Source organism: Dermochelys coriacea, chromosome 10, assembly GCF_009764565.3.
Source record: "Dermochelys coriacea isolate rDerCor1 chromosome 10, rDerCor1.pri.v4, whole genome shotgun sequence".
Lineage (NCBI taxonomy): Eukaryota > Metazoa > Chordata > Testudines > Dermochelyidae > Dermochelys > Dermochelys coriacea.
Genome location: NC_050077.1, coordinates 84,068,317 through 84,084,606, shown reverse-complemented (window position 1 = coordinate 84,084,606; position 16,290 = coordinate 84,068,317). Strand labels below are relative to the sequence as shown.

The following is a 16,290-nucleotide window of genomic DNA, read 5'->3' as shown; positions in this document are numbered from 1 at the left end:
AAATTACAATTAATTACAGTGATTGTTTAGTTAATCATATGTCTATTGTTCTCCTTTGAAACAACATCCCTCTCATGAGTGCTTAGAAGAGTGAAAATCTCAAATGTGCTAAACAAAAATTTTGACCATCACACTTGATTTTGCATGTGATTTATTCTGTGCTAAGTGTTTGCACTAATATAGCACTGGAGAGACTTTTTGCCAGCTAGAATACATTGACCATGTTTTCTCTTCAATAGACAGCTGTAAGTGAGTTCTCGTTTGTCTCCAGACTGTTTACATCACTACAGAAGCCTGTATATTGCCCATACCTCTACAGTTTGCCCTTGGTACATTTTTTTACAGATGCTTGGCCAACAAATATTACTAGAATAATTGCTATAACTATTTATTTACACTTCAGGGACAGAGGAAAAGGTCCAAAGATAATACACAGATACAGCACCATGAAGAGGTGGCAAGGAGCAATACCACATTTTACTAATTGAAACATATATAGAGCTGCATAACCTAACTTGAATTCACATCAGCTCATTCGGTCAGGTTCTGATCTCACTTATACTAGTTTTATACTGGTGTGGAGTTACTTGTCATTTTTATCAGTGTAACTGATATCACCGGGGAAGTGGTCTGATGTGTAATCATAAAATCATAGAATATCAGGGTTGGAAGGGACATCTAGTCCAACCCCCTGCTCAAAGCAGGACAAATCCCCAACTAAATCATCCCAGCCAAGGCTTTGTCAAGCCTGACTTAAAAACTTCTAAGGAAGGAGATTCCACCACCTCCCTAGGTAACGCATTCCAGTGTTTCACCACCCTCCTAGTGAAAAAGTTTTTCCTAATATCCAACCTAAACCTCCCACTGCAATTTGAGACCATTACTCCTTGTTCTGTCATCTGCTACCACTGACAATAATATATTCCATCAAATCCTACATGGAGTTTAGACATAACATCCACACACACTAGATAGAACTACTTTCCAGGTCCTTCCCTTTTATAAAATAAGGAAAAGAAACCTTCACCTGAACTGATGGTAAACTGTTTGGGAGCAGGAATTGTCTTTTATTTTCTGTTCAGTGTCCAGCACAAAAGGACTGTGACCCCAACTGGGTTTTTTTTTTATAGGTGCTACTTTAATTAGAGCTGGGTAAAATTTTTCATCTGAAACTTTCTCTGAATCATCTTAATCTCTATCTTAAATAACTTTAAGCAAAAAAGGCAGTTTGAGGACACCAAAATGTTTCACAGATTTGTGTCCATTTTGTCAAATTGTTCATTTGAAACAAAAATCTGAAAAATCAAAATGTTTTGATATTTTTTTTGGCTTCAAACAACTTTTTGTTTCTAAATTTCCTTTAATTTTATTTTTTAAATATTTAAAATTTAAAATATTCAAAAATGTTTAAAAAGTATCAGAATTGAAACAAAACATTCTGTTTGACCTGAAAATAATTTTTTTTCAACTTTTCAATTTACTAAAAATTAAAAAAAATGTTTTTGGTCCAACCTAAAGCTATTTTTTTTTTACTTTTCAAAATTGCCAGTAAAGTGAAAAATCTGTTATTTGCCAAACTCTAGCTGTAATATAATAAATGCCTAAGTACCTGATACCAGCAGCATAAGTGATTTCATAACAATCTATTCACATATAGAACACTGGAATTCATATGATGCAGAGAGAGTTTCCAAAAGTTGCAATAGAAGAGCGGGTTTGAATTTTTTGGCACAATATTTTTGGGATGTATGGAACAGACTTGGCCAGTCACAAGAAAAGGAATCGGTATGCTCTCCACCACGGAAATGAAGATGCTGAGATGATGAACTGGTTGGACACTTCATGACAAGAAATGAAATGAGGTTGTGAGGATCCGAATGTGGGTTTCCCCAATTGAAGACAAGTTGTGGGAGGCTACGCTATGTTGGTATGGTGTCCAATGGAGACTTGAGAGTTATATTGATAGGAACGCTCTTGCAATCATCATGGACGGAAGATGACCAAAAGTAGGCCAAAGAATCAATACAGGGCCAGATATCAGGGGACCTTAGAGAGACCAATTGTATAACAGCCTGGTGTACAATCAGGAGTTTTGGAAGAAGGCTATAAAAGTCACTGACCTCAAACAAAGATGTTTGAAGATGTTGAAAAAGAAGATGATGATGATGATTTTGGGAGGAAATTGTCAGCATTTGCAACCAGCTGTCCCCACCATCTTTCCCACACAGCTCCCAATCGGCCTCAGATCTCCTCTGAAGGAACAACTGGCACTACTTGGTAATTCTGTAAGGAGTCTGAGTAGAGAGGCCAAAGATTGGAGGAGCTACGGGGACTGAACTTCTTTCCCATCACTGAAAGGTGACTAGTCAAAAGTGGACTACAGCAGAACCAGGATGAGCTCAAAATTATTTTAATGCAAAAAAGTCTGGAGGGCTATCAAAGAAATGGGCAACGGCTTCAATTAGGCAACTCATGTGAGCAAGGACTGCAGGACTGGATCACAGCCCAGACATGAATATGTGTCTGCAGTTGAAACCCCCTCCTCCCCCATCCCCACACCATTTATATAGTGGAAGGGCAGTTCATTAAGGGTATTGTAATGGGGTGACCTGTCCCTTTAAGGCCTGCAGCTAGTTAACCTGCCTGCCTGGGATGAGGTGTGGGGTTTAATTAGAATCAAAGGGCAGCAAGAAGTTGCTAGAGAGAGGGAGAAGCTCAGGAAACTGTAGAGAATGAGAGACTCCTAGAGGAAAGATCCTGAGGCCAGAGGAGTTGCCCGGCTAGGAGGGGCTGGGAGAAGCCTACTCAAGAAAGAAATCCCTGAGACCAGGGGAGTTTGGGGTGGTGCCCAGCTTAAGGCTGGAGGGAAATTTTTTTGTGTTTAATTTTGAACTTTGTTAAAAAAACTAGCTCCTAAGGAGGATTGTTATTGGACTTGTAAAAGCCGCTTCTGAAGTTTATTGTGGAACTAAGAAGGGACACTGAGGTGAGGGGCTGTTTGCAGGGCTGTCCTGAGGCCACCAGGGCCTCTGAGAGGTAGAAGGGCCATTTGATGCCAGATATGATTAAAAAATCAATGGAATAAATGGGAATCTTTAAATTTCAATTTATTTCAATGGGTTTGGGATCACGCCCTCAATGCTCCATGCTAGTAATTTCTAAATGATGCAAAGAGTTTTCATTCTGTGTGTAGGAGATGCCAAGCCTGCCTTGTTTTCTAGGGTAGAATGGGAAAGTTATTCCAAAAGAAAAAAGAAAAAAAAGAAATTAACTCTTCCCTGTCTTTTTGAATGAGTAGAACTCTTTTCCAGTAAATAGAGTTATTCTCTGATGTCTGGAAGCTACCAGCACATCTAGGCACTATTTGTAGCTGTTTCCAGCTTCTTAACCCTTTGTCAGCATGAGCTTGTTGTGACATTTCCCATGGCCCATTTCCATATGACCATAAGGAAGTTACATTTTCCCTGAACAGTTTCTTTGGGGGAAACTTGAATTAAAGAAAATAAAATTAATTTATGTTTTATGGTTATGGAAACCCCAAAGAAGAAAAACTATCCTATTCATATATGTGTTCGCTCCATCTGAAAGGCAAGTCCGAAGAGATTTACCTACAGCAGCCAAAACAAATAATTTCCTTGGGTGAGTTCTGCCAGCTTTGCAGTGTTTGCTCTCCTACATGCCTGTGGCTGTGTTTAAAACACTCTGTAAATGACAATGGCACTCCTCCAGCAAAACTCATGTCAAACATAAACTTTGCTCTTGACCTAGAAACAAGATTACATACAGGTGTTTTTAAACCAAGTTCAATTGCACATGCTAAAATGATGTACTTATGAAAGCGGTTAACCAGGGAACCTATTCTGGGCTTATTAGAGACCTTTCTTTATCTGATTCTGAAACTCCTTAAGCCACAAAAGGCTGAATGCCACCTGAAAACTAAGTAAGAACCATAAAATTGCTCTTGTGGTTGTGATTGATTGTGTACTCAAAAGACCTCAAGAAAACCAGGGGTGTGCATTAAAAGACTTAGGGTGGGAGTGCTGTTAATCATGCACCTAAATTGTGAGGTCTGTGTTGTTAGTTCTGCAAACCTGGAATGTCATTTCAAAGCTCATTCGGAAGGACAGACCATTGTGAAAATATTCCTCTGCAAGGAGCTTGGAGGCAGTCCCCACTTTACAGATTATCCTGTTTAATCCCCACTCTTTTTTACCACCAGCCCTGGCACTTTTTCTGGGAGCTCATTTTAGAAAACCTTCCTATCTTTTGAGTTCTGCCTTTTAAACAGAACTTATCATAGACTTAATGGGAAGTTCTGCTTATGAACTGATGGCATGACATAGCCCCATATCCTTTAAACCCACTGTGTCGCTATGGTTCATCATAACTCCTGCTCCTCACCTTGGGTCACAGGCTCTGACATCGTAACCTTTGGGAAACCTTTGTTTCTAATACAGTCCAAGAGTTATCTGGTGGGGGAAGGAAGAGACATCTGGGGAGCAGCTGTATCAGCCCAGAAATCATGGAACAGACAATGCTACACCATAGTCTCAGGTTTCAGAGTAGCAGCCGTGTTAGTCAGTATTCGCAAAAAGAAAAGGAGTTCTTGTGGCACCTTAGAGACTAACAAATTTATTAGAGCATAAGCTTTCGTGAGCTACAGCTCACTTCATCGGATGCATTTGGTGGAAAAAAAGCATCCGATGAAGTGAGCTGTAGCTCACGAAAGCTTATGCTCTAATAAATTTGTTAGTCTCTAAGGTGCCACAAGTACTCCTTTTCTTTTTACACCATAGTCTGTTATTCAAATGCTTTGATTATAGGGCCACCTTTCTTAGAAAGTTATGCCATATTTGGCCGCTGCCACATTAAAGTCTGACAGAAAGAAATCCTCTTGTTGTGGCTCTCACGCCATATAACCTGTATGTAAACTGCTCATTGAGAGCAAAGGGCAGTAAATGGTGCTGGAATTTTCCCTGGTGATTCTGAATCTGCTTAAAGGAACATTTTTTCTTTTTGGCATTAAAAAAGACATTGCATATGTGTTACATTCACAAGTGCCTCATCTTGACCTTTGCTTTGAATTGGATTTCAGGTGCTTTCTGCCTGGACTAATCACGAGTGATTTGCATGTAAAGGTAACAAAGAAAACTCTAACTTCAATCCACAGACCTTCCACTGCACAGATTCTTAGCTAGCCCTATCCTAGCTAGCCCATTGAACTGCTTGTGTTGTTTCATATGTATGCTGTTCACTGTTCCCTCTAAGCTGTGCGTGTGTGCGCCTACACACACATACTAAATCCTGTGGGCACGGGGAAACACTGCACGCACAAACATTTGTGCAGAGCACAATAATTTGCACAGAAGAATTTTTTGCGCACACAGCCTGTCAAAAATTAGAGGTGTTTTAAAAGATATAATTAATGGCATTTGAAAATACCCTCTCTGTGGGTCACCTCTTTGTTACTGTTTCACTGTGCAATACATCACTAGGTCGCAGCCCAAGTGGTCTGTGCTTGGGGCAGGGTCATACCTTGCTAGATGATAAGAAGATATTCACATATGTGCTGTGAATGGGATTTTCCTAACGAAGTCACCTAGTTAATTAATCTAATCACATCTAGACAAAGCAAGAGCCTTAACTTACGTGGGGTTGTTGCATTGCCTTTCTGCATTCTGCACGCCAGCACCACATGTCCGAGAGCAAGTAGACCAAGAACTCCAGGTTCCCCAGCCTCCATCAATAGAGTCCGGGTGGTAGCCCACCTGCACACACTCTCCATTGAAGCACCACTGCAGAGTAACCCAGACAAAAGTGAGGCCAGCTGCCGTTTAACAATACTCTTACAAGGCACTAACTGGCACTCGTTTATAAATCCTTAATCTGGTGAACATGCAGTACAGAGAACTCCGAACAAGAGTGGTGGGCATCACAGCGCAATGGGAAATGCCAGGACACTTGGTTAGTGGGAGTTGTGCACATGGGAATAAAACCAGTTTGGTTTCACACACACCTATTTCACAACAACTCACGCTTCAGCTTCCTGACAGTGCCTAGGCAGTGCACGTGTCCAGCCTGAGATTAATGCTTTGGTTCTGGTGTCATAACAAAGGCTCTACCAGCTGGTTATCCAGTTAACCCGGAGAACGGGTAAGATGGCAGGTTCTACAGGGAAAGCCTCAAGAGTCCTTCATGATTTGTAGAATTGAACTACAGATTAAACTCTTAGGGCCAGATTATTGGGAACAGCCATTCTGCATTTAGCTCTGCCCAGGAGTGGGGGATGTACAAATGTTTTTATGTTACAGTTATTCTGTTTTATGCTACTTGAACCTGAAGCCACTGTCCTGGTCCCAAGATGTAATTCAGAAGAGTCTCAGGATTGTTTTGTGACATGCTCACCGGGAATAGCCCACCAAGGGTCATTATAGCAGCCCAGGGTTGGCTGGTTGTGGCTGCTCTCTGGCCATGCCCTTTTGCCTTTGCCATGCCCTCTACACTGGAGATGGGGCAGAGGAGCTGCTACCCTAGCCCTAAGCCACACAGGGATTTCTCTGTCTGTTGTGTGCTGCTACTGCAAAAAAGCAGGTGGAACGGCAGCCTTGAGCTGGTTGTTAATTCTCCTCTTTCATTCTAGCTACACTCTGCTGGGCAGGAGGAAAGATGAGTGTGAATGAGGCTGCAGTTGCGTATGCAATGCTTGGAAAGTCAGGCCCATAAGGCCAACAGCTGCCATGTGAACGCATCAGGGAACAAAACGCAACTCCACCTCTTATGCTGCTTCAGCAAACTGCTGCTTCAATGGATTTAGGGCCCAGTCCTGTCATTCTTACAGAGGCAGATCTCTTCCTGAAAGCCACTGGAGTTGTGCCAGAGTAAGGACTGCATGACTGGGTCTATATTAAGCATTCTGATGTAGGGGTGTATTTTTGCCTGCAAAATTTTGGATTTTACCCTTTACCTTTAAAGTTAAGCAGAGGAGATCAAATCCCCTATTTCCCCCACACCCCACAGGCATGCTGATCCTTGTGCAAGTTCATGCAATGTACCAGAAAAAATATACGTAGCTAGGTCCTTCTAGATCTCACCTAAGCAAAGCTGTGCCGGTAGCTGTGACATGGCAAACATTAGCACCTGGCTGCCTTGGTGATTTGAAGCATACGCTGTTTGAATACTCAACAGTACTGAACGTTTAAGTAATTATCAGAACACACAAATCCAACGGAGCCGAATGTATCCATTTCTAGGTATGTTCGCAGCTGTAGTTCTGATGCTGTGGAATTACATTCTGCAATCAACTGTGGCTGCAAATACAATTTACTCTAATTACCTTGTTCTCGCCACACTTTGTGCCATCGACGGCTGCATCCAGCTTGGAGTGGCACGTGTTCCCCACTGAGCACCAGAGCGTATTGCAGACGTTCTGCGGAAAACAAGTGTGGACACAGCATAGGGATTACTGAGCATTCCAAAGGGCTAGCCCAAATTGGACCTGTTCGAAACGTGTTCACAGATTGAATTATCTCACCAATCTAATCAGTCAGCAAAGAAAGCCACAGCGACCTTTTTGTCTACAGAACTGCCTTTCTGGCCACCCTTTTCTCTAACAGTTCAAACGTTCACTTTTTCCCATATTTAGCCCCCTTACTTTCCTCTCCTTTACGGTGACCCTTCCTTAAACCAGGAGGAGAGAATGTCTGTGTGTGCTGTCAGTTTGGCTCCCTGGATCTATTGGAAGGGGAGCTTTGGGGGCAGAGGGCTCCACAAACAAATCAACCTCTCTCCTAATTCAGCCAAGATAACTATGGTGTTTTCGCCACTAACAATTCATAATGCAGGATTTATTTATCCCTTCATCAGCAGAGAGTGAGTGTCTATGCAAAGACTCTCACAGTTCAGCCTGTCACTCAGCATTCACAAATTCTATCATTACATAAAGGAAAACTGCAGGAATGCCCAACACTGGCTTACATCCATGTCATCGCAGAAGACGGAATATGCTCCATACTGCAGCCGGCACTGATGGCTGACGTCATAGAGGACTCCTGGTGGAACCAAGGGGTAGTCTACCACTTCTTTGGCAGGTGGGTCATCCAGACACAACCCCCAGCCTCGACTGAAAACATGAAACAGACAAGTCAGAATCAAGCAGATGGGGATCAATGTAGGGCAAGAAGAGACTCAGGAAAACAGGCTCTTGTAGTATGTTAGAATTGTTGTTACAAACAAAGGAAGAGTTGTGACTCAAACAGTTGTGAGTCATCTGCAGCTGGTGAGCACCCATAGCTCTTTGCTCTGATACCCTGCTGGACCTGAGATTTCATGGGAGAGCCTGCTCTCAGTGTTAGGTACTCAGCTGAGCCAGTGAGGCTGTGAGGATTTCCAACACTTACCGCTTACCCCAGTACATGTACATACAACGTTCTGTGCTGGCAGCATGAGAACAGCTATTCCCAAGCATTACCTCTTTGCTCTATTTCTACCTGTAAAGTATTTCAGAATGCGGGACCCATTTTACTCCCGCTGAAGTCAACAGTGAAACTCCCAGGATGTGGCTCACTTTGTGTGCAAGACCCCATTGAAAACTTCACCAAAGAGACCCCCACATTTAACATTAAATCAAGAGAAGAAAAATCTTCCACCCATCGGTCTGAATACAAATAACTCCAGCCTAAAACCTCATTGTCAAAGATGGGGAGGCAGCCTGGTTTTTACTGTGATACCTTGAAAGCACTCAAGTAAGTTATTACTGTGTTATTACTATACACTGCTCGGACACATTCTTAACCTGCCAAGATGAGAAATGTTCACAATAAAATTACACCTCCCTGAGAGCAGCTGTCAGGGATTTTCTTGCACCAGGTTAATTTGAGAGAAAAGTCTGAGTCTGCAGCCCCTTCCTTAGGCCTAGATGGAACAGCACTGGTTTCCTCTGCTCTGTTTATTAGTTTTGCTCCTTTAGAGTTTGATGAGGTGACAGGCTTGATGCAGACAGCCTGTGCTTTAAATTCTCTCCTTGCAAGAGCGTACTGCAGGGTTGAGCTCTTGGCCTCATTCCTATTATGGGAGACACTTTTCCCTGTTCCCATCATCTGGCTTTGTGCCTGATGCTTCTGAAGCCCTGTCTATAAATCCCTTACTCAAGAAACCTGCACTCGTTCCTGCACCCCAGCCATGGAACAATATGTCCCGTTACCAGTTTCATTTAAAGATCTCTGAGAGCTCATTGCAGTGCAATGGTTGTTATCAGAAGGAAAAGACAGCACCAGTTCTGCAGGTCATTTAAAATATAATAGCTCACAGGCTCCTTGTCACAGCTACCCTGAAAGGAGCACAGCTTAAGGTCAAGAGCTGCAAAATCAGGTCAGCTAGAGAGATGCTGTTAGTGCCGAGATGGAAATAAACAGCCGGGATATCTTACTAGCAAGTCAGGGAGGGAATGTAAAGGAAATTATTGGCAGAGCCAATCTGTTCCCAGTTAAAATCAGCACAGTAAGTTGTGGGTGATTCCTATGTGGGGTAAGACAAGTAAGGGCATCGCAAATGTGCGTGTGTGGAAAAGACTATGCACTGCTGCATTTATGTCAGTTGTGAGGCATCAGAGTGTTTATGTTCTCGCTCAATGTTATTTAAGAAAGGCCAGCTGCTGAGCTAAAGAGGATGCCAGTATGCGTAGGAGACCAAGCATAACAGTTGCACATCAAGTTGTGACAATGTTTACTTCCACAGAACCACAAGATGTAGACAAAACTAGCAGCAGTTTTATTAGATTCAGTAACAAAATCCAAACGGTGTTTCAAAGTGCCACAGCAGGAGGGATAGAGGCAAAATATTTTTAAACAAATGTTTACCGGCATTTGAAAGAAATCTTTAAGGATGTTTATGTTATGATGGATTTTTAACCCCATAGAGGAGATAAAGTCAGAGATAAAAAAGACAGATAAAATTATTTCCGCTCCATTGCAGCTTTTTCGCTCCTGCCTTGTGCTTCGTGGATATCCAGAAAGTTATGTATTCAGCCAGGCCACTGTGGTTGCATTGCAAAATGAGCAGTGATCTAGTTTAACCAGGAGAATGCATCATTCTGGGGCGGAGGTGGTGCATTTAGAGGAGATGGAAGATATTTTTCAACAACTACATAGACAAACTTTAATTTTCTTTTAAGTCCTGTATTTTGGGGAAGGGGACACTTTAAGGCATAACAGCAATAGCATCCTCCATTTGGACAGCGCTTTCAGTACAGAAGGATCCCCATGCAGTTCACATTTATAGTCAGCTCTGCTAAAATGCAGCTGCCTCCAAAGTGAAGGGCAGCCATCAACCACCATACAGCACAGTGAGCGAGGGGAAATGTGGGACAAACAGGTAGTTTTTCAAGAGATGCCAATGCCATAAGAGTTCAAAAGCCATGTAAACCAGACAGGATCTTGGCAGGAAGGCCTTGTCCAAGAGACCCACACATAGTAAAGTGCACTCAAATCAATTTGTCTCCTCTGTGGCGAAGCAGATCCTGATCCAAGATTTAACTCTGTCATTCTAAGGAGCCAAAACACTTGTCCTACAGTTTAAAAACATCTTGGCTAGGTATTTTATTTATTTATTTACTTATTTAGCTAAAGCAAGTCAAAAGCATCCTGGCTCTTCCAGAATAAAACAAACTGGAGCACAGGCCTGGGGTTCAAACACAGAGATCTCCTTCCAGTCCTTTTAACAAGAGCTTTTGCAAAAATGTCCCCCTTAGCCTGTCCTGGAAGTGTGTATACTCCTGGAATGGCTTGGGGAGGGAGAAGTTAGTGATTAGCTTTCCCCGTGCAAACCAAGGCTCTCACAACCAAAGCCCCTTGGCAAGCACATGCGTTACATGCACTTGCTGGAAATGGTTATACTTTGTTCCTAGAAAATATGCTAATTTATTACATATATGAATGGGGCACCTACATACCATGGGGGTGGGGAGATAAGGAAAGATAGGGTTAAATGTCTGTCATTTGCAATCGGCAGATGAGGGTGGGATGCAAGGGGATCTGACAGTTCTCTAATGTGTAACAAAACAAGGTAACAGCAAAGAAAATGTCTTCCAATGAGTCTCGAATCTTGACATCCGTCCAAATCCTGCTGGTCTTAGGAAACTGAAAAGGCTTCCCGAGAAAGGGAATATGGAACAGAGGATCCTGTTTGGGCTGTGAGGGACCATCAGACTATTTAAACCTAGTGGTGCTTCTCTGGGTAGTTCCTAGTTTACTTGTAAGAGGGTTGAGCCTGCAATATTGCAGCTGGAATGGGTTTAGTTGCACAATCCTTTCTAGCCTTATGACCTGGAATCAGCTATTAAAGTGCAATAGTAAAACAGATGCATGTAGCAACAGCCTGATGAGGCTTTAAACTCCTAACTCGTAACTCCTTACCCAACTCACAGTATGAGCAAAGAGCACGCCTGGGGGAGTTGTTATAAAACTGCAACCACTTATTTCTTCAGCATTAGGGTCTTAATTCAGGTCGGTTTACAACGCCGTTGACTTTCACCATGATTAGCATTCACAGACAGGACAAACACTATTTGTTTGATTTAGTACCATGCATTTGTCTCCAGAAGAGCTACATGAGAATCCCACTACCAATCGCAAAGCATCTCAGCGACTCCCTGGAGGAGTACAACCAATGACACATTCACCAGGAACAAGCGGCAGATTTTTAGCTGTGTAATGAGGTCACAGCCAAGTTCCTCACTCTGAGGAAGTCATGACCTCAGTTTCATCACCTACAGGAAAGGGTCTCATTGGAGCAAACAGGGCTCATGGCAGATGTCCTGGTGCTTCATACATCATACCGTTAATGTCAATGACCTGCTAATACAGATGGTCAGCACCAAAGCTCACTGACCTTCAGATCTGCATCTCCAAGCTACAACCCTCAAAAATTAAGTTGGTATGTACTGAGGAGAGCACCTTTAAAGGAGGTTGCATTTCCGTGGCTACTACTGTATGCAGTACGAGCTAATGTTCCTCACTGCCACATTCCCCGGTCTCATAGCTCCTGTTTTTTCCTCTTGAAACATCCAGGTCTTTCTACAGTTATTAAGAAGCAAAGACAAGCAGGTTTGTTGATAGTGGTATTTCAGATGCTAAAGTCTTTAGAGGTTAGTAAACGTCAGTGAGGCATGAGGATATGTTTAGAGGATGCCCCGTGGGCACTTACTTCTGGAATGTTCCTGATCTGCTTTCATTGCCATCAAATGCTTTTGCTGTATTACCCACGGGCTTGTCTATGAACAAGTGTCACTGGTTTAATTTTAAGGAGTTTATTTAAACTGACTTGGTTCACCTGATGCAAATCCCCGCCTGGATACTCCGATTCAGTGTACAAGTGGATTATAGCAGTTTGGCTTAAGGTGACTGGGAACAGGTTTAAATTAACGCAAAATAAGACAGCCTTAAACCAAAATCAGAGCATCTGCGCAGGGGGTTAACTAGACTGATTTAGAAACTGATTTAAGTGAAACTGGCCTGCTGTTCTCACACAGACAAGGCCTACCACTACATGGGGTTATAGCCTATCACCCCGTCAGATACACTTCTCCACAACACTCAATAAGGAGAGTGTACCCCCAGGACAGACACACTGTCTGTTTCCAAAGGGTGTAGCCAGTCCGGTCCCAGACAGCACTCCCCCTTTGGCCTAACGCACAGTGTCTCTGCCCAATAAGGCTGCCTATCTCCTCACCCTTCCTGTCAGAGAATTGGCTTCACAACCCCATGCACCCTGTTGGAAACACAATGATTTAAAATTACGTGGATCTTTTTCCACAAGCAGCTTCCCAGCGAATCTCCTTTTGGGACAGGTGCCCAGCACTTTTAAACAAACCGTTGCTTTGAAATTCTTTGGGTCTTTCCAGCCAAATGTATCGAAGTCTAATTCGAGCTAGGACACAGTGTCGTCTAGACCATGCTTGAGAGGTCTGGATTTCTGTGAATACTATAGTGCTGAACTGCCATGAAATGAAGAGCTGATCATGTGACTGGAGGAAATATTATATTCCTGTTGCAAGCTTCACATTCATTTCTGAGTCCAGCAAAGTCACGGCCTGGCAGCTCCAAAGCTATTTTGTTTACTTGCTCACGGAAAAATATCAAAAGGGTGTTTTGTAGAAAGGAAAACAATGCATTCAGTGGAGTGTCAAGTCAAGTTTTAAGAGTTGGTCTCTAACAGCCACCTACACTCAAGGCATTGCATTGCTGTTCCTTAAGACTGGTTTGTTCACGGTCTGATGTGAAACTTCAGTCTGAAAGAACAAGGGTGAAAAAACCTGCTCCTTGATCTCTCCCTGGCATTTGGTATGGCCATTCAGTCTCTAGATAACTGTAACAAACAGACAAAGAATAATTACTCCTGATATTTTGTTTTTGATGCCATGAGCTTCCCCCCTGCCTATGGCACATACTAATCTAGTCTCCTATGGACTGGAATACTTTGGTTGTTGGGGTTGGTGTGCGGTGGTGCTGGTGGGTTTTGATACACAAGAGGTCAGACTAGTTGATGGCCATCGAGCCAGAGAGTGCCGTCACAACATGGACACCTTTGGATGCCCCCTGCTTTTCAGATCACACAGAGGGAGTGGCACTAGGATAGAAAGCACTTCGTTTTCTCATTCTTGGCATCTGCCTTTGAAACCCTTTCCCCATATTCATGCATCGTCTTTGGAAGCCAAAATCCTCCCGCATTTTGTGGGTCATTGAGCTGCAGTTCCTGTCAGACCTGCAGCCAGCCCCTGACCTCCAAGGATACTTATGTCACCTGTCCAAAGTATTCTCCCTCCTTTGGCCTAGACAGTGAGAGGGCTGAGAGAAATCTGGCACTGATGGGACATGAAACGGGCGCAGTTCATCCCCCCCATAGTAAAGTCAGTCTTCTACTTTCACTATGGAACATCTCCCCTTAATGGTGACACCTAAGAGCCTTAATACTCTCTTCTGCTAAGGCTAGAGGGAGAAAACTACACAGGTGCCCTACTTTAACAATGCACTTGATTGCAAGTGCACAATTGGTATCGCTTCCTAAGTCTGTTATTTAAGCCACCAGACCCCATACCAGATTCGCCTCCACGGGGTGGTTTGAACTACTCGTGGCAACAGCCAACTTTGCTGGGACTTGCACCAGCGACCCTTGGATCCATGAGCAGCAGAGCTATTTCTTGAGCCAAAGGAGGGTCTCCATTAGCGGTTGGGGGCAATAAGATTCATAGTCACCTCCAGACTCACAGTGGATTTCTTAGATTTAAATGATGCTGGTCACTTAAAAAAAAATCTAGTCATAATGAGGAAGGAGGAAGAGTCGCTAGGGAGAGGCCATCTCTGGTCTTTGGGACTTCAGCCAGCTGAGTGCGGCTGATCTTCCTGTGAATTGATAGTGTTCAGCCCCTCACATATTCAGGCCCGGAGGCTTCCGAGTCAGACATGCAGATTCACGTGGATGCACGCCCAGGGCAGCTCTCCATTTAATATACGAATTGTTTTCACATGTTCAAATCTTTTTTTGATTTCTTTCTCTCTTTTATACAAAACTGAATAGTGCAATTTTCAATGCAAAGACTGTTCCAGGCACATCTAGCAAGCCCGGGTCATGAGGGTCTAATTCCTTGGCTTATACCTCCCTACTTTCCTGCCAACATTATTTTAACAACACAGACATTTCTGTGCTCACACCATCCCCTTTCCCTGGCCTGAGGGATGTCACAGACAATGAAATACTTTTGCTGAAGTGTTCTCTCCCCTTGAAGGAAGAGCTGCCCTTCTTGGGGGAGGAGAGAGACAGAAATTAACTGGAAATGCATCCAGATGATCCTTTTCTTTCTTGGGACACTAAGTGCAGCTCAAGGTTATGGTGATCAGGAAATTCCTATTCTAAAGTGAAGGTTAAAAATAGAAGGCCAGATCAGTAGCTGGTGAAAGTCAGCATAGCTCCATTGAAGTCATAGATCTACACCAGCTTACACTACCTGAGGGACAAGGCTGTGTATTTAAGCTGTTGGCTGTCATTTAGAGCTGAGTACCTGCGATGCGGGATCAGTCACACAGCCAACCTGCACACCATGCCCATAGCTAGGCCTTCTGCCTGGCTGCTCAGTTCCTTGCAGATGAGCATGCAGCTGCAATTTCCCTATCATTGCTTCTTGAAGGCCCCCTAATCCTTTTCCCTGCAATAATGAAGCGGAATGTCCCTGCAATGCCAGGCACTCACTGATGGATGTAAATCTCTAGGCACCAGTCTTAAGAACCCAATAACAAACTGAAGAATCAGCAGTGTGGTGCTAAAAATAAACAGCTGTACAAAAGAATGTGTGTCAGCCTAGCTACAGCATGGAATACCTCCTGCCCAGAGACCAACAGAATTAGTTTGCCTTGGAAAGTCACTTGGTGCAGAGCAGAGGGTAAAGCAAGGTAAAGCTTTGCTATGAGAATACCAGGTCTCAAGAGCATGAAAAAGGCAACTGGCACAAGCCAGTGCCTGTGTTTTCTCAAGTCATGTTTGCAGTGGTGCTGGGAGTGCCTGAGCAGTAGAAAAGAAGAGATCACAAGCACTCTTATGTGTAGTGCTTGTCTGGCCCACCCTGGGTGCCAGTGCGAGGCCGGAGGGGGGTGGAACGTTTCAGACTGAGATGTCCCCTTTTTCCCTTGCACTCTGCTGCTGCTTATATTGTGCAGGGGTGGGGAGCAGGGTCTACAGAGTGGCTACATTCCTACTCTTCCAGTTGTTAAGTTCAGTGTGATGTAAAAATGACATGAACTAAAGCACAGGTGCCACAATGTCTTCCTATGGCGGAATTGGTTAAAATGCTCTGGCAGGTTCTCCTCTCACTTGCACTGGTGTAAATGAGGGGACACTGGCATGAGTGAGAGCAGAACCAGTATTTCTGAGCATGCACATGTGCTGCACTTGTGAGTATCCCGACTGGTAATTAAACAGAGAAAATTGGACAGGTCTTAAGGATCTATACTGAATGCAACAATCGAACACACACATTCAAAAGAACAGGAGTACTTGTGGCACCTTAGAGACTAACAAATTTATTAGAGCATAAGCTTTCGTGAGCTACAGCTCACTTCATCGGACGAAAGTTTATGCTCTAATAAATTTGTTAGTCTCTAAGGTGCCACAAGTCCTCCTTTTCTTTTTGCGAATACAGACTAACACGGCTGCTACTCTGAAACCATTCAAAAGAACGTCTCTTATTTTATAGTGCTCTGGGTCTTTTTGTGTAAGATACAGCATAATGTCACGTGTTTATATGAC

General features: G+C 43.4%; 1 protein-coding gene across 10 annotated transcripts in view; it reads right to left on the bottom strand.

The window, feature by feature from the left end:
- Nucleotides 1-16,290, bottom strand: part of ADAMTS7 (ADAM metallopeptidase with thrombospondin type 1 motif 7) — a 142,924-nt gene that overhangs the window by 95,846 nt on the left and 30,788 nt on the right. For all 10 annotated transcript variants that reach the window (XM_043493480.1, XM_043493474.1, XM_043493473.1 and 7 more), the window contains 3 exons: nt 7,975-8,119; nt 7,334-7,426; nt 5,650-5,795 (listed from right to left, as the gene is read on the bottom strand). In XM_043493480.1, the coding sequence (XP_043349415.1) occupies nt 5,650-5,795; nt 7,334-7,426; nt 7,975-8,119 (384 nt within the window). The remainder of the gene's footprint in view (nt 1-5,649; nt 5,796-7,333; nt 7,427-7,974; nt 8,120-16,290) is intronic.